This window comes from Nanorana parkeri, unplaced genomic scaffold (assembly GCF_000935625.1).
Source record: "Nanorana parkeri isolate BGI_ZX_2015 unplaced genomic scaffold, ASM93562v1 scaffold611, whole genome shotgun sequence".
NCBI classification, from domain to species: Eukaryota; Metazoa; Chordata; class Amphibia; order Anura; family Dicroglossidae; genus Nanorana; species Nanorana parkeri.
In genome coordinates this window covers 120,803-140,332 of record NW_017306879.1, presented here as the reverse complement: position 1 = coordinate 140,332, position 19,530 = coordinate 120,803, and the positions used below count along the sequence as shown (strand labels likewise).

The 19,530-nt window shown below is 39.0% G+C and overlaps 1 protein-coding gene across 1 annotated transcript in view; it reads left to right on the top strand.

The window, feature by feature from the left end:
* FGF7 (fibroblast growth factor 7) overlaps window positions 1–12,040 on the top strand; it is a 64,249-nt gene extending 52,209 nt beyond the window's left edge. Inside the window, exons 2-3 of the mRNA XM_018562906.1 lie at window positions 8,566–8,669; window positions 11,034–12,040. Coding sequence (XP_018418408.1) covers window positions 8,566–8,669; window positions 11,034–11,228 — 299 coding nt within the window. The 3' untranslated portion in view covers window positions 11,229–12,040. The remainder of the gene's footprint in view (window positions 1–8,565; window positions 8,670–11,033) is intronic.
* The last annotated feature ends 7,490 nt before the right edge of the window (window positions 12,041–19,530 follow it).

Sequence of the window (19,530 nt, the reverse complement as noted above, 5' to 3'; positions counted from 1 at the left end):
GAAAGGGAGTGTACCCATCCCTTGTACTTCTTTTAGAATAAACAATAAAGTTAAGTTTAAAAAAAAAAAATGAAAGTCACAAAAAAATTAGTCACGCAACAATATTTTTTTCTAGTTTTTAGACCCCCACATACACGAGCAAACATGCGTGGGTGTGGCTACAAGCGAAAACGAAGATTTTCGCCCATTACGCCGCACATGTTACATATCATTGCGACTGTCAGAGTGAGAGCAATAATTTTAGGGCCATCAATCACTGTTAACACTAAACTGATGAGCGGTAAAAGCTTTTCAAGGGTCACCTATGGCCAATTTTGGGTGTAATGTTTTTTGCAATTTCGCCGGTGTGTGCAATTTCAAGGCTTGATGTGTTTTGGTGTCTATTTAACCGACGTGATCCCATCTTTTATATTTTACCCAAAAATTGGGTAATACTAAATGTTCTATAACATAATTAAGTGAAAACTGTTTTTTTCCCCGGTATTTTTTTGTTATATAGTAAAAAATAAAAGAAAGCTCTATCTGTCCCCAAAAAATTGTGTAAATAAGTTTGTTTAACCACAATTCAAGTAAAATATACGAGTACTTGCCCAAATACTCGATATCGGCACCGATGCCGATACTAGTACAGTGATACCTTGGTTTACGAGCATAATTGGTTCCGGAAGCATGCTTGTAATCCAAAGCGTTTGTATATCAAAGCAAATTTAACCATAGGAAATAATGGAAACTCAGATGATTCGTTCCACAACCCAAAAATATGCATATAAAAATGATTACAATACTGTACTGTACTATAATATAATACAAAATATAAAGACAAAAAAAAACAATTACAGGTACCATCGTGGCTAGTGTGAGGGGGACAGGAGAGAGGAGGATTATTGTGTAGGACGACTTTCACTATCACTAACGGAATCACTGCTATCTCTTGGCTCAATGGGATCTTTTTCATTTCTTGAAACCTTAACAAGGAATCTATCCAATGTGACATTGCTTTGTCGTTAAACAGACTCATCGCTCGCACTGCTACAGCCTTATTCGGGTGCTTTTCTACAAAATTTTGCTCTTATTGCAAGACATTGCTTGTATATCAAGGCAAATTTTTTCAGAAATGTTTGCTTGTCTTACAAAACACTCTCAAACCAAGTTACTTGTAAACCAAGGTATTACTGTATTGGTGCATCCGTAGTAAAAACGTATATATTTAAAAGTATTGCAGATATGCTATTGTGGAACTGATCTCCTAATGTACAGCAGTACATGCATCAGCACAACATGTATATGTTCTTTATCCCACATCAATTACCTAAGTTGGTGAGGAGGACCAACTGCAATTCAAGCCTGTATTCTCATTTATACCTTTTTCACCACAGGTAATCAGATGCAAATAAATACATATACAAACCGACTTCTTCCTTGCACTGTTTGTTGACATTTGCGGCAGTCAGTCACTCCTGTATACATTGTATGTATGCTGCCCTCGGCAGCTTTGTGAATAGACCCCATAGTTATTTTATCTCTTGAAGTGAGCAGACGGCAATTCCTGATTTACTGATTACTACTTTTACTTCTATATGGCCTGCTTCTCAGTCCATGCCAGTTCTTTAGAGCTGGTTCACACCACAAAGTCCGCGTTCCAGTGCGTTCGGCCTCTGCAACGCACTGGAACGCAATCCGGCCGGCTCCCTGCGTTCAGGGGCGGGAGGGGGATTGGCGGTGCATTGAAGTCAATGGCACCGCAGCCACGCCCCCTGCCCGCAGTGCGATCGCCCACACCCTTAACCCAGGCACATTAGTGCTTGTGTCCCGGTCCAATACTGCAAGCACTTTTTTTGCAGATCGTACTGGACCAGAACACAGGCTAATGTGCCTATGTTCTGGGTGCGGGCAATCACACTGCGGGCGGGGGGCGTGGCTGTGTTGCCATTGACTTCCCTCCCGCCCCTGAACGAAGGGAGCCAGCCGGCTTGCATTCCAGAGGCCGAACTGGAATGCGGACTTTGTGGTGTGAACCGGCCCTTAGACATTGCTGTGGGATAAAGAACGTATGCATGTTGTGTCAATGCTTGTACTGTTGTACATTTGGAGATAAGTTTCACAATAACATACCTGCAATACTTTTAAATATCTGTATTTTTTACCTTCAGGGATTAAAGTTTTACGATCACTGTTTACTGCCGCATGTTTTATTACACACAAGCGAGGCCAGATGCATCATTTTGTTACTACAGAAGAAAAAATAGCCTAAAACATTTGCCCAGAACAGAACATAACCTACAAGAATAGCCTAAATACATTGAAACAAAAAAACTGCCTAAAACAATACCTTAAGAACATCCGATTTGCCCCATTCTCACAACAGTTCAGCTTTATACTTATATTGCCCATGAATTTTAAAATACAAATACATGCAATTACTAGAGCCAAAATATTTGGTTATTGTATGAACAGAGCATTAAATGTTTTCTCTGTTTATGCACATGTTACCTCCAGGTAAACTAGCCCAAAATATACTGGTCAGCTACAGCCACAGTGGCCCTAGCAATTGTGTTACTGCAGAGGGTACATTAGAGTTCAGCTTTAAACTTGTTGTATTGCCTATAAATTTTTAAAAAAGTACCCCAGGCAGAATAAAACTTAACCCTTGCAGTGTGGGGGTAGTGCTTATTTTCATCTAGGGTATAAAATAACAAAGATACTTACCCAAACCTCAGTCCCACCTGGCTGCCTGACTGGTCCCTGCAGCCTCTCTCCTCTCTAAGGATCTTCAAGTCATCACGTCTAATACAGTGCATTAGATGCAGAAGGACCTTCCACTGCCAGAGCGGAGAGGGAGAGAGGCTGCCACATGAGACTGGTTCACAGAATTGGCCCTTTCTGCTAGACCGGTCCCTGCAGCCTCTCTCGCAGACATTATCACTGGTACTGTATATAGTTATATTTTGTTTTGAAGTATGGAATTTAATTAATCCCCCCCCACCCCCCCCCCGGAGAAGAAAATGTGTCCAGTGTCCCCCAAGCGAACTGAAACCCTTGCCCTAGACTAAAGCGGGCACATAACCCTTGCAGTGCGGGGGTAGCCCCACTGCAAGGCTTACGTTTTATTCTGCACGAGTTCTTTAAAATACGAATACATGCATTTGCTAGATGCAAAAATATTTAAGCCTTAGTAAAATTATGTAGCACTAAATATTTTTTTACATGTATATAACAGAAACCTAGTTACACAACTTAGCCACTAAAATCTTGGATTTGATTCCCATCAGCACCATTTGCTTATTGTATGCATAGAGTTTGCATGTCTTCCCGGTTTCCTCCAGGTATACTAGCCAAAAACATACAGGTCAGCTGCAGCCAAAGTGGCTCTACCAATTGTGTGTGTGACTGCGGAAGGTATATTAAATTATAAACTGCTATGGTGTTAGTGATTGATATGACTGTTATAAAGTATATAATCTATATGGATACAAGCACTGTTAGTTCTCATAAAACATAATCAAATTAAATATTCATAGTCTCACTCTTTCTAAAGGGAAAGGATTAATGGTATAAGTTAAACGATGTAAACTAAGTGAACAGTAAAGTGAACTTAATAATTGTTTATCTTCATGCACATAGATCACTGCAAAAGCCTATCAGTTTTCAATGCCCAGTAAGGTCAAGTAGTTGCTTTATCTTACTGAAAGCACAAAACACAGTGGTCTGTTTTGTATCATTTACACATGCTAGGATTTCTGTTTTTCTTTGGAGGTGATATAGGTAGACTTTTGTTACTTACTTTCTCACAGTCTCTTTTATTCAAAACACTATTAAGATTTTATTTTATCATGTTACAATAAAATTATGCAAGCTAAATAGTGACTGTATTTTAAGGTCAGTGCAAAAAGCATGTAGGGGCCTATTCAAAGAAAAAACAGGAGATAAAAATTAGAATAAATATGGACTTGCAGTTTATAGGGGTCAGATTCCTTGTGTCATTTTAACAGAGAATAGGAATAGTGGAAGTATTTTATTTGGGTCAATGCAAAAATCATTTAGGGGGCTATTTATAGAAAAAAATTAAATAAAGACAGCATTGCTATTTATAGGGATACGATCAGATTCCTTGTTAGCAAAAGAGGACTCTACTGACGGATTAGAGGCTTTGAAATTGATGGCAGTCAGACCTATATGTAGTCACCAATGATCATGCTCATAAACAGTATATATAGAGGACAGTGGAGCCTGACGAGCAGCTTCCCGGCCGGCCCCTGTAATTACACGGCCGGCGGGGAGCTTTACATTCAAGCGATCGAGCGCCTCTATTAGCAGCTGTCACTGCTGGTCCCGAGCTCCGCTGTGCCCGATGCGGCCGGGACCGCCACGGCTCTGTGACAGGAGATCAAAGGGAGTTCACTATACGAACTCCCTTTGATCTCCTCTCAGTCCCCGAATGCAGGAAGTGATGTATATTGCATCACTTCCTGCATTCAGTGCCACTCTCCAGCTACAGAAGCTGATGAAGCAGATCCCTGCTTCATCAGCTTCTCTGGGAGTCCCTAGGTGACATTAGGGGTCTTGGAGACCCCTGATGTCTCCATAAAGAGGACCTGTCATGTAAATTGGCTATCACATAGGGGGCTTCTTAGTCCCCCCCACCATGTAATCGCAATAAAGTTGTTTGTATAAAAAAAAAAAAGTAATACAAAAATTAAAGAATTATAAAAAATAAAGAAACATAAAAAAATTAAAAAAGAAAAAAAAAATGTTAAGTCCCCGCCCCCCACATACACACGCATATATGCGACGATTGCGCCGCACATGTTACATATCGCCGCAAACGTCGGAGAGCAATAATTTTAGAGCCATTAATCACTTATAACACTAAACTGATGAGCAGTAAAAGCATTTTAATCGTCGCCTATGGTCGTTTTTCGCGACTTTGTGGGCGCACGCAATTTTAAGGCTTGACATGTTTGGTGTCTATTTACCCGACGTGACCCCGACTTTTATGTTTTACTAAAAATATGGGTAAGAATAAATGTTTTTTAACATAACGTAGGGAAACTTTTTTTTTTTTTTACATTTATGGTATATACCTCCAAAATAAAGCTCTATCTGGCCCCATAGTTGGCTAAGAGGGAGAGTGCAGCACTACCATTGGCTGCTCATGTATTTTAGCAGAGTAGGGACAGAGAAGATGCATCAAGGCTGCTGGGGGCTTCACATGGGAGAAACATAGCTGTCCCCCCCCCCACCACCCGGAGCCGGAGGAAGAGGGCATGACAGAGCACATGATCTAGTACATCAAAACTGTAAGTCCCTTTCTATCTTACACCGTTGTCTTCCGCACTCTGCGTTACATTGCTGTCCGCCGCACTTTGCGTTACATTGCTGTCCGCCGCACTTTGCGTTACATTGCTGTCCGCCGCACTTTGCGTTACATTGCTGTCCGCCGCACTTTGCGTTACATTGCTGTCCGCCGCACTTTGCGTTACATTGCTGTCCGCCGCACTTTGCGTTACATTGCTGTCCGCCGCACTTTGCGTTACATTGCTGTCCGCCGCACTTTGCGTTACATTGCTGTCCGCCGCACTTTGCGTTACATTGCTGTCCTACGCACTTTGCGTTACATTGCTGTCCTCCGCACTCTGCGTTACATTGCTGTCCTCCGCACTTTGCGTTACATTGCTATCCTCCGCACTTTGCGTTACATTGCTGTCCTCCGCACTTTGCGTTACATTGCTGTCCGCCGCACTTTGCGTTACATTGCTTTCATCCGCACTCTGCGTTACGTTACTGAGCTCCGCACTCTGCATTACATTACTGAGCCCCGCACTCTGCGTTACATTACTGAGCCCCGCACTCTGCGTTACATTACTGACCTCCGCACTCTGCGTTACATTACTGACCTCTGCACTCTGCGTTACATTACTGACCTCAAAAAAGGTCACAAGCACTCCAGCATGTAGAAAAGTCATTGTTTATTGACTTCACAAGTATATTTATCTGTTTTGCCTGAGGAAGGGACTTTGCTGTTCCAAAACATCGCTCTGATGATGTAACACCTGTGAAGTCATTAAATATTGACTTTTCTACATGCTGGAGTGCTTGTGACCTTTTGGAATTTTTCGGATTTATTTTGCGGAGGCATCCGCGGTCATTTCAGCACCCACCCTACAATTTGGGTTTTCTATCCGGTCAGAAGTGCAATGGGTGTGTATGAACATTACTGACCTCCTCACTCGGTGTTAGATTACTGACCTCCGCACCCTGCGATACATTATTGACCAATGCACTCTGCGTTATAACTGACCTCTGTCCCAATACTAAAAACCGATACCAGCACTTACATTTTTCAAATTGACTTAGGTGTCTTAGGTCCGGCACTTGCTGGGGACCTTGCGGCAGCCTTCTGGGGAGCCACGCAATGCCTGCTTACAGCGCTTCTGTCACCCGCACATCTCCCCTTACTAAGACACTCCCCACCCCTCCTGACAAGCTCCGCCCAAGACATTAGGCCAGAACCCCAGAGTAGAGCAGCAGCACAGAGTATGTGGCAACTGTATATACTATTGTTCTGCATTGTTCTATGTTTTGCTGGGATTTGTAGTCCTTTATAGCTGATGGTATTATTCCGCAAGGCTGCATAATGTGTTACTGAGAATTGCAGGATTCTATAGCTGGTGGTATTCTGCATTACTGTATAATGTACTGCTGGGATTTGTAGTCTTCTATAGCTGGTGGTATTATTCTGCATTACTGTATAATGTATTGCTGCAGTTTGTAGTCCTCTATCGCTGTGTAACATAGGTGATTATTTACACACCCCTGGTGTTTGCTGAAATTGCTTTAAACTATAAAGAAAAGCTTTTGAGAGTTTTCCTCTCTTTCTCAAGTCTGAAGCAATACCTGAGGAAGAAAGAAAAACTCTTGAAAGCTTGTCTTCTAAGTATTAGGTTAGTACAATAAAAAGGTATCACTGCATACCGCATTACTCTCGTATTTTGTAATCTTATTTATATATACTTCTTTAGTTTTTTCAGTGGTATGATTTAGTGGTGAAAATTATTAGTGCCCCCCCGTTTTGACTGTGGTATCTTATGTGCCCCCCTATATATTGTTCCTAGAGTCGCCACTGTATATACATATACACACACACACACACACACACACACATGTACATACACACAGTAAGCTCTCTGTTATCCGGTATTCAGCTAATCAGAACTCCCATCTAACCGGCAAAAAAAAATCCTGTGTACTCATTGTTCTGCCGATCTGCCACCTTCTAGAAGAGGGAGAGAGGGCTCTGGAGCATGGAAAGGTACAGGAATGGGCTGCAAAGTGCTGGATTATCCTAGAAATAAGTGTCTGAGTGATCTTTGAAAAGAGCAGTGTTTTCCTGGAAACGGGTGTGTGATCAATAGGTTGTGAAAGTGCTGTGTTATCCTGTGAACAAGTGCCACCCAGTGATCACTCCCAGTAGTGCAATGTATTGCTAATGGTTTAGAGTACAATATACTGGTATGGTATATTATGGGGTATAGCATTAGTTAAACCCATTTTTAATAGTAACTCTAAAGCAAACAGAAACTAAATTTTACACACACGCATACATATACACACAGTAAGCTCTCTGTTATCCGGTATTCAGCTAATCAGAACTCCCATCTAACCGGCAAAAAAAAATCCCCTGTGTACTCATTGTTCTGCCGATCTGCCACCTTCTAGAAGAGAGAGAGAGAGAGAGGGCTCTGGAGCATGGAAAGGTACAGAAATGGGCTGAAAAGTCCTGGATTATCCTGGGAATAAGTGTCTGAGTGATCTCTGAAAAGTGCAGTGTTATCCTGGAAACGGGTGTGTGATCAATAGTTTGTGAAAGTGCTGTGTTATCATGTGAACAAGCCACCCAGTGATCACTCCCAGTAGTGCAATGTATTGCTAATGGTTTAGAGTACAATATACCGGTATAGGTGGGGTATAGCATTAGTTAAACCCATTTTTAATAGTAACTCTAAAGCAAACAGAAACTAAATTTATCCAGAATCTACCAATCCCTGCGGATGCGGGATAACAGGGATTTTACTGTATGTATGTATGTATGTGTATATATATATATATATACAGTAAAGGGCCTCAACATGATTTCTTTGGCACAATTAACCAGGTCAAAAAGCAGGGCAGCATGTCAAAATATGCATTACTATATTCGGGTCAATACTTTTTCCCAGTTTTTTTTGCTAAAATTAGGTACCTCGGCTTATATTCGGGACGGCTTATACTCGAGTATATACGGTAATCCTTTTTAATATTAATTAAATAATAACAGGATGCAAGGATGTGATTTTTAATTCTTTTATCACAGCCAGCACATTATAGTGTGAAAAGTACCACCAAAAAGGTACCATATAAACATCAACCAATTCATCTTTGTTTTTCAAAAACTACTAGTATAGTTTAATGACTGTATACTCCTAATAAGAGAAAATTGGTAAAACTGTCCTGAATACACAATAGTACATTAGCATGAAAATGTAAAATGTTACATGTAAAAACTCTTATTTGTTTTACATTGTGCAGGTATTCTGGAAATCAGAACAGTAACAGTTGGAATTGTTGCAATCAAAGGAGTGCAAAGTGAATATTTCCTTGCTATGAATAAGTCTGGAAAGCTCTATGGAAAGGTAACATATAAATACAACGCAAAATGTAGCAAAAAAAGGTTGAGCCAATATATGAATACACCACATTAAATCACCAATTTATCATTAAAGATTGTCCAGTTTCCCGCCCAATATAGTTGTCAAATTTCCAAGAAGTCCTGCTTTTAGGCCCCCGTCACACATGCCTTACAGCACACACCAAAATGCATTATTACATGAACTGTCTTTTGCATACCATTAAGGCAGCTCATTCATGCACCTAAAACTGAACAACCATCAATTTTATAAACTCGGTGCACCCTAGTGCGCATATATTCATATCTGTGACTTGTGGTGTACTGCAACGCACATGCTTTTGGAATACGTTTGCAAGGCATGTTGTGGTGCCATTCAAAATTAATGGGACCACCAATCGTACATAGCAGTGTGATATGGTATTGCACAACAAAATGTGTTATACTGAACGTTACTGCATTGCACAGCACAGCTGTGTTCAACCCTGGAGCCCCAGAAATGTCCAAGGACCTATGCTTTATTATTCTTATCCGTGCATTGCACACTTAGCAAGTGCCTGAACAATGAGTTCCTACCTTATTGTCTGTCTTGAACAGTAATCCTGCGATCGTACGAGAATCGAGCAGTGTGAACGAAGACGTGCGACCGTTTCTACTGTACGGTCGCACGTCTTTTGTCTAAGGAGCACGCTAGAAAACCAGCCGAAAATCGCACGATTTTCAGCTGGTTTGAACGGTGCTCGGGAGACAAATGCCGAACGGCCACTGTGCGCACGCGCACACTGCCCGTTCACCATTGCGGTCATCGGAAGCCCGCCCCTCAGGGGGGCGGGCTTGCGATGATCGAGAGTACGATCTGCCTGTCCAAGATGGGCAGATTGTATGTTTTTTTAATCACTTTACAACCATCGCAAGACTAAGGTCTTGCGATGGTTGTACAGTGTATGGCCACCTTTAGACTGCTTGATGGGGTTTCTGTTTCAACTAATTTACAATCAATTAAGCATATTCTGCCAATCTATTAAATCTTTTCCAATCTGTAAAACTGATCAAGGTTTGGTAGTCCATCAAATATATTAATACAAGTTTGCCTTGATACTTTTACTCACTATCGAAAGGTGGTTAAAAGTGCTTGAAAATTGTAAGTGCCAAGTGTATGGCTAGCAATAGAGCATTACAGCTCTGAATTTGTGAACGTTTTTAAAATCCACAGTGATCTGCAGGAAAACAACAGTTTCTAGGTCCTATGAGTGCTTACTTTTACCTGATCAAACCTGTTAATGCCACAGACAACTAATAAGCGATGGTCCTAATTTCAAGCATCATTTTCCAAGATAGAGTTCAGTTTTCTATGGTTGTCCATGAAACATTTTGTCACTGAAATGTTCTTGGTTTCAGTTCTAGCCAACCCTAGTCGAGCCTTTATTGCTGTTTATGTCCCCACTAGGCAGATTCCCCCTTGTTAAGTAGTGACCATTATTTCTGAGAACGAGCTAACAAATCCATTATGTTTAACTTGTCACCAGAACAGGAAGTGAGGGGACATCTTTCAATGGCAATTCCTGTTCTGGTGGAATACAATTCCCCCTTAACTGTAGCGATTTCTTCTCAATAAAAGTTGCATCTCTCGGACAAAAAGTAATTGGAAATCTTCCCAACTGGACACAGACAAAAAATAAATAATCAAGGGGTATAAACCATTCCCTACTGCTTCCAAAACTAAATACAAAAATGTTGGTTACTTTGAAGGAAATTTATGAGGGGATAAGTTAGGCTTCACCTTTGGAAAATATTCATTGCTAGGCTGTCATGTTGATCCAATAATTCCATTATTTTCTGAGTCATTGACCCAAGAACAAGCCTGAAGATCAGGATTTCTGACTTCACTATAGCTTTATTTCTGCACGCTTGTTCCAGATCAGCCACTAAATATATTGAGGCTAGAGTCATCCAAGCAACTACTATTTTCAGAATTTTTGTCAATACTACCATCTTCATACTGAATATGTTCTAATGGGTTAAAGACTGAATACTGCTGAATGTCTAGGCGTGCATTCAGCCATAGCAAAGCATTACCTGTCTTCAGCTACAGCGAGAAATATGCCCCAAACACACCTCGAAGCATGTATTTTTATTCTCATGTGCATGGGGCCTAACTGGCTGAAGCCACTGTTAACTAAATCTTGCATGCTGAGAAGCAGAAGTTTAAGCTTAACTGAAATATTTGCATATGTGGTATGATTCATTTTTATAGCATAAGCAGATAGTGTTTTCCACAGAAGAATATTACAGCTGGGGTTATATGTGGCCATACTATATGCAACTGCTGCTGAGTTGAGTGATTATGTAATGTTATTTCTTTATATTTTAGAAATTGTGCAATGAAGACTGCAACTTTAAGGAGTTGATCCAAGAGAACAAATACAACACATATGCATCAGCCCAGTGGACACATAATGGAAAAGAGATGTTTGTTGCATTGAACAATAAAGGGTCTCCGATTAAGGGGAAGAAATCCAAGAAAGAAAACAAAAGTTCCCATTTTCTTCCAGTGCACATGTCCTAAACTTTGTTCACCAGTTCCAGCAGAATATATATATATTTTATATTTTAATAATAATATTAATAATAAAATCTTGCAAAAGGATACAAGTATAAAAAAGCTGGATCTACTACTGAAAATCCCTACAAGCTGGACTTGCGCATTTACATGGACAAAAAAAAAAGACTTCTGCTCAAAAATATACAAGGAGAAAAACCGTAAAACAATTTAGCCAAAGCAAGATATACTTTCAAGATGTAAAAATTTTGAAGCGTTGTACAAACATATGTAGTCATAATCCTGGGGTATTATTTTTTTTGGTTAAATTATCCCAAAAGAAGGAGGATTGACTTGATCATCTGATGATCTATATTTAAAATAAAATCTGCTTGTCAAATATGGCTGCTATAAGAAAAAATATTTTTGTGTTTTCTTTTTTTATTTTAAAAGAGCAGATAATAGTGTTATGTAAAATATGTCGGACCGTATGGCTGCTGGAATGATGTCAGATTTTCAAGTCAATTCTGCATGTAGACATTGAGTGGTACCTAAATGATTCTTAATGAAGAAACTGTATGCACAATATAATATAAAGAAAACGTAATATTTTACCTTTGTGACTATGGCATTCAAATTAAAATGTATTTATCAAATGAGGATATACAATTTGTTATTTACTCCTCACTCTTAAGAATGCCAGATGCTGCTCATATTTTAACAGTACTACAAATTCATTACTCGCTTGTCTATGTGCAGTTTGGTCTACATATGAGAACATCAACTTCTTGCAATACTGACTTAATAAAAGCATTTCAGTTATATGAAAAATATCTTGTTAAATAATGACTTTGTTTATAACAATATAATAGATGCAAGCTTACTTTATCAATGGTCATTACCAGTTAATCCAGCTCTTAAAATTAAAGTGTATGTAAACCCCAACAATTAACTTCTCTTAGTTGCTCCCTTTTAGCCTGTTAAATAGACTATTGAAAGCATTTTGTTATATTTGTTTGAGAAGTGCAAATAATACCTGTTGATCCTACTAGAAATCCAGTAAGCTCCTAATTCCCTGCAGTGAGCGGACAATGCTGCACTGACAATGGAAATAGATATCATCCTTGCCCACCTCTGTAGACTGCAGAACACACCCTATGTTATAGAGATTATGAGAGGGGGAGGTTCTATAGTCTACATCAGGAGCGAGTGGCTTAAAACTGCTCCTCCATAGATATAGTACAGTGAGCATTGTCACTCTAGGACAGGAAGTGTTTTACTGACAGGATCACCAGGTGAAAATAATAAAAAAAAACAAAAAACGAATGCAGCCACTACATCTAAAATCTTCCAAGCTGCAATATATAATATTTTTGTTCTTGGGTTTAGATACACTTTAACTGTTTTTTTCCCGCCAGTGCATTTGTGAAGATATTTAATATACAGGTGAAACTCGAATAATTAGAATATCGTGCAAAGTTCATTTATTTCACTAATGCAACTTAAAAGGTGAAACTAATATATGAGATAGACTCATTACATGCAAAGCAAGATAATTCAAGCCGTGATTTGTCATAATTGTGATGATTATGGCTTACAGCTCATGAAAACCCCAAGAACCCCAAATCCACAACCTCAAAAAAGTAGATTATTACATGCAATCAATAAAACAAGGATTGTACATAGAACAATATCGGACCTCTGAAAAGTACAAGCATGCATATGTACTCAGTACTTGGTTTGGGCCACTTTTGCAGCACTTACTGCAATTACTTTTGCACGATATTCTAATTATTCGAGTTTCACCTGTAGATGGTATATGGTGTCCTAGAAAGGGTTTCATAAACAGTTATGTGCAGAGCAAAATCACCAACATCGCATGGAAAAGCTGTGCAAATCTGTACACACTGATCTGTACAAAAAAAACAAACGATGTATGTTCTTTGTACATGGCCACCAAAAGCTGTCTGACTTTCCATGATCTCTTTTGATTACCAAAGAACTGTATATCCAATGTTCTATACTTATTTTGAATTCAACACCCATTGTAAAATATGGTAAATCACATGCTATTATAAAAACAGAGAACCACTCATCCAATGCAACAGCTATGTGAAATTCTAACATGACAACATTTGTGAATGCACTCCTGCTTTGGGTACAAATAAAAAATGTTTCTCATTACTTTCAATGGCAAGAGCTAAGTTTTAGGGAAAAAGAAAGAGCTTTAAAGTTTTTAAAAACATTTTTTAGAACTCTGCAGACAGTTAACTGGTATTACTCTAAAGAGGTATGACAGTGATGTACCACATGATGGATTATTTTGAAAGATTTTTCCCGTCTGTTAAAAGCCCAAAAACATTTTTAAATGCTTAAAATAAACTGTTAGATATCATTATGTCTACAGAATCTTAAAGTGCACACCTGTTGGGTTTTTACTGGGGTGTGTGTCCCAGCTAAGGAGATTCACCCTCTCTATTTGTCCTAGTTATTATTGTCATGGGGACCGAAAGTAAAGGACAATCAAACATTTTAAGTAATCACTGGAACAAGACTAAAGGGGAAATCTTTCAATAGGGACACTTGCTGCGGGAGAAAATGTCCTTCATTTTGGAGAGGTTTGTTCTCACTTTCTGTTGTGTCTACTGACTTTAGCTTGAACAGAAATACAATAGCATAACCTAAAATTATACTTAACATTGGTCCCTTGTAAGTCATAATCTCTGCATTGTAATAAAGTCAACTGCAAATGGCCATTTTTTAAAATATGTCTAAAAAGAGAAAACTCATTACTAGTGTGCAAGATTTAAGCATGGTGTATAAAGCTGGCACATTCTCCTGCCTATATTCCTCTGGTTTAAAAATTTACATCAAGCACTTCTGAGTTTAGGTGAGCTATAACTTCTTCAACCACCAAACTCTGTTCCCACCTCAACTGTTACAACCCCTTAAGATTTTATTAATATAGCATACAAACCAAAAGGTGTGCATGTAACAGAGGTTCTAGTTTTGACAAACAAATGTGACCTAAAAATAAAGGACTAATGAGTGATTTTACTTTGCAATCACTTTTGTGTTGTAGTCTTTAAAAAATGAAGACCCCCATTCACACCTTTGTGCTTTAAAACTGCAGGCAATAACAAATAGCTTTGCAGGGACACTTAATTGTATAGCCAAAGCCAAAATATTTTTTTATGTTTGTATAGAGGGTTATAGGGAATATTTATAAATTATAATATATACAGTAAACTCCCCATTATCTGACATCCAAGCAATCAGCACTCTAACGTAACCGGCAAAAAAATAAAACAAAATCGAGGACGTATGTCCTGGATTTTTTTGGGCAGGTGGCTTGATGCATATTAAAAAATTGTAATTTGCTTAGTGCACCCTAACTAAATGTATTTAGTTGCTAAAAAAATTATTTGTTTGCTGCCGACCAGTGGCTAGATTCCACGTCGGCAGCAGAATGTAAACAATGGGGAGAAATTGCTTGCTATTGGCTATTTTAAATTGCAATAGCCAATAGCAGGTTGGCTATTGTGCCCACGCACTGAGCAGAGCGGACCGGAGGGAGAACTTTCTCTCTCAGGTCCACTTCTCTGCTCAGTGGGCGGGTTTTCAATAGTCAGCTTGATATTGGGCATTTCAAATTGCAATAGCCAATAGCAGGCTGGCTATTGCTCCCACCCACTGAGCAGAGGAGTGGATCTGATGAGGGTGGAGCTGGGAACACAGACACTAATAAAAACCTGTCAAATGTTCTGACCCTTCCTTACTTTAGTCAAAATGAAAAAAAAAAACTTTAGATAGACTTTCTTTTGCAACAAATCTGAGTTTTAACTGGAATGATATGGGAAATGAAAAGTAGGTTACAAGCAAAGACATGATTAATAAGAAAGTAATTGCTGTATTACAACTCTCAAACTTAAAGCACAATTACCTTACACAAAATAATGGTTTTCGTTTGTTGTATTTGATTAGTGTGTTTTGCCATGCCTATGTAGAATGTTACTTTAAATGGTAAAAGCAAAATTGATTGGAGATATAGATTTATAAACATGTGAGCATTTTCCTTAAGTGTATTTCAAAACAAATTTGTTTAGAGTTGGAAAGGGTTAGAACCCATGTTGGATTTTTTTAGGGCTCCGTTAGAGAGATTTCCCCTCACTACTTGTCCTGTTGGACAGGAAGTAAGAGCAACTCTCCAACTGCAACACAGAAATTAAAATGCTTTTTAATTTATTTATTTATTTTTGTTTAGATTAGGAGAATGCTTTTTATTTACGTCTCCCTGTTGCAGATTGTCTCTCACTTCTTGTCTGGTAAACCATCATCACCGGGAAACAAAGTAAGGGAAAATCTATCTAACAGGGTACTGGATAGCGGTAAAAATGGGACAGGAGTTCTAGCCCTTTACCACTCTTATCTAAAACAAAGAAGAAAAACGTTTTTGGCTTGACATACACTAAGTATTTTTAAAAATAGTACAAATTCTTCTTTGAAGCTAGTTAACAACTGTAAATCACAGTCAAGTAAAATATATGTAATAAATTGCAGGTAATTTATACTTCATCTCACAGATAGAAGCAACAAAGATTATCATTTGTTTAGTATGTGATATACTCTTTGCCTTGTATACCTCCTGCTAGAGTACACAGCTTTGAATGTTTTTGAACAATTATAATTGCTCTTATCTCTTTGATAGTATTAAACTATATTTTAGTTGCATTGGAGCATTATTGATATGTTATTTAAGTTGATATGATTTTGGGGGAAAAAAAGAAGAACTTATTAGGCAGTATCTGTTTCATATGCTTTTAATTCTAGCTAAATAACAAAACATAACAAGAAAGCCTGGCGAAGTAGCAGTATTTTTCCCAAGTGACTAGACGCCATGTCTAGTACACAACACAGCTGCCAGCATACACTGGATGGTAGACAAAAATGACAGCCTGCGGCAACAGCAGCAGTAAACGTCTCTGAGGGAACAATAAAAATATGCAGAATATCATGTGCCCTATATTATTCTGGAACAAAGCACTGGAAAGGTAATTTGAGATAAAATACATAATGTAGACAAATGTTTTTGCATCTAGCCACTATTTCTATGGACACAATAAAAAAAAAATCTGTTCCGCAGTACAAAATTCAATAATATAAGCCTATTTACTCAACAAATGAAATATCACAAACTTAATTAATCCAGTACCATCAGCACCTAGATCAGGAAGCTGGTCCCACACCTTTACCTACCGGCTTGTGAGGCCACACATCAGGGTAATGGCCCAAAAGTATGTGTTAGAGAACAGGATAGAGTGGGACCAGGCTTCTGATTCATGTAAATGTATTTCAGAGCACCTGGGCTGAGCATTCCTGGACAAAAAAAGAAACTAAAGGGAAATCCCACGATCGTACGATTATCGCAAGGTGTGTGGAAGGCATGCGACCTCTGCTACTGTAAGGTCGCACGACTTTTATCTTAGGAACATGTTCGAAAACCTGCCGAGAATCGTAAGGTTTATTAGTATCCTAATAAAGTGTCATTCCAGACTAAAGAAAATATATTTTAAAACCATTCTTTGCAACAAAAATTCCTGTTAAATTCTCAATAATTTAAATCCAATAAATAATCCAACACGGAATGTGGGAACCCATCATAATAACCACAGCAGTTGTGCAGACCCAGAAAGTGAAGTACAGATTTTTTCCATTCATGACCTTTTACTGTTTTTTGTGCTTTCAACAGTAATCTTGCTCATTTGCATCTTCTCCTGTGGTAAAACTGAATAATGTAAAAACAAAACCTGTGATATGCATCTTTCGGTTTTAAAACAATTTATGAAATTGAAACAGGGCTGCGTATACATGTTGTAGGCATATACAACAGGTGTCACAGGTGGATTACAACAATTAGGCCCCGTTCACATGTAGCGAATTATCGCGCGATTTCTGCCGCGATATCGTGCATTTTTGCCGCGCGATATCGGGAGAAGTTGCCGGCCAATGCTATTCAATGGAGCTGTCTTAACTCCATGTCGCGCGTCGCTCGTCGCGGTCGCAAGTCGCTTCTACCGGACCCTTTTTCCGGCGGATTTTGCGCGATTTTGCCCTTTTTCTATGGAGCCCGACGGAGAAGGTCACGCTACCGTCGCTGGATCGTCGCTGGAATGTCGCCCCGAAAGTCGCGCTATCCCGGCCGTGCGGATCCGCTGCAAAAGGTATGTCGCTACGTGTGAATGGGGTCTAAGCTGAAATGGTCTATTCACAAAATGATCACAAATTGCTGGAGCTCAGTTTTACTACCAGTATGTACAGTCATTCATTTTCTCTATCACTATAGATATACAGTAATACCTTGGTTTACGAGCATAATTCGTTCCGGAAGCATGCTTGTAATCCAAAGCGCTTGTATATCAAAGCGAACTTCCCCATAGGAAATAATGGAAATTCAGATGATTCGTTCCACAACCCAAAAATATTCATATACAAATGATTACAATACTGTACTGTAATATAATACTGTACAAAATATAAAGACAAATAAACCAATTACCCATACCTTTGTGGTTGGTGTGAGGGGGACGAGAGAGAGAAGGATTATTGTGTAGGACGACTTTCACTATCACTAACGGAATCACTGCTATCTCTTGACTCAATGGAATCTTTTTCATTTCGTGAAACCTTAACAAGGAATCTATCCAATGTGACATTGTGTTGTCGTTAAACAGACTCATCGCTCACACAGCTACAGCCTTATTCGGGTAGCGCTTTTCTACAAAATTTTGCTCTTATTGCAAGACATTTGCTTGTATATCAAGGCAAAATTTTTTAGAAATGTTTGCTTGTCTTGCAAAACGCTCTCAAACCAAATTACTTGTAAACCAAGGTATTACTGTATCTCTATATCAGTCTATTATGGATACTCCTGTTTTTGATAGTGCTAGAATCATGGTCAGAATGTTCAGTCTCATTTATTTTTAAACTTCAGCTGTAATCAATGTGACCCTGTAGTTAAGCTACATTATATGCAAAAGGGATTCAAACTGTTACCTTTCAATACAGGTATGATGGAGTTCCACTGTTTCTCTAGCCTGGAGGCAGAATTTGATCTACCTAACCACTTGCTTTTAATTAAGATACGCAACACAGGCCCAACTCCCTTCCATACCCCATGTTCTCCTTGTCAACCCTCTGTTTTACATACGGAGTGCCTCCAGCACATCTAAATTGATTTCCTCCCTCTACAGCTTACACCAAACTCCAGACGTTATGTCGAGAGCTCAAACAAAAAGGTCAGCATGGAAGCTAGGTGAGGGCACCTTAGATGAGGAAGACTGTCAGGTCTTTTCTAAAATTTAGTTAATTTTATAACAAGCTAATTAGGCCTATAGGAACTGAACAAGATGGCTGCCAAATGTGTATCCAGCTAAAGTTATTTCCCACAGAATAAGGTAAAATGCCAAACATCAAATTCTCTGCTTTGTGTTGAAATTCCAATAGGACCATCTGGAGAGGAAACCTTCCTGTGTCTACAAGAGCTGTTTGACTATGTCATAAATGAAAACTCTCAAAGATGGGAGAATCAAGAATTCACTGATAAAAACCAGATTTGGTGGCACTTCAAGAAATGTAACCAATTATAATACAGCTGATGAAACTTCACTAAGACAAGAGACATTGGGGGGAATTTATCAAAACTGGAGCAGACAGATTCTGGAGCAGTTGCCCATAGCAACCAGTCAGCTTCTCTCTTCAGGTTTGTTCAGTTAAGATTTGAAAATGAAAGAGAGAAGCTGATTGGTTGCCGTGCACAGCTGCTCCACATTCTGTCTGCTCCAGTTATGATAATTCCCCTCATTTTTTTTTATTTAACAGTTACGTTCATAGAGGAAAGTCTCTCAGCAAGAAATCTGGGAACTCAAAGGGAATTCTAACCCAGACAGAAAACGAGCTCACTATTTCCTGACAATCAAGAATTCATATGAAATTTTATCATTCCTTAATATTTTCCTACTTTTATTAAAAGTAGGTGGAGGCACTAATTAATTAAAAAGTCATCTGGTTCTAATACTCAACAACGGGGACCTAGCGCTGTCAAGCCATAAACATGTCTCCTTGCAGTACTCAGACAAGCTTACACAGCTATATATCCTGCATCGCACTAACCTCACTCCTCTTTGGCTGTCTAAAATTAAGCCCTACTATATTCCATTGTGTCAGAAATGTTAGGTTACCCCAGGATCCTTCTAATACTTGATTTGGGCATGCCTTATAATATAGCACTACTGGTGGGAGATAATCAAATTTCTCCATGACAAGACAGGTT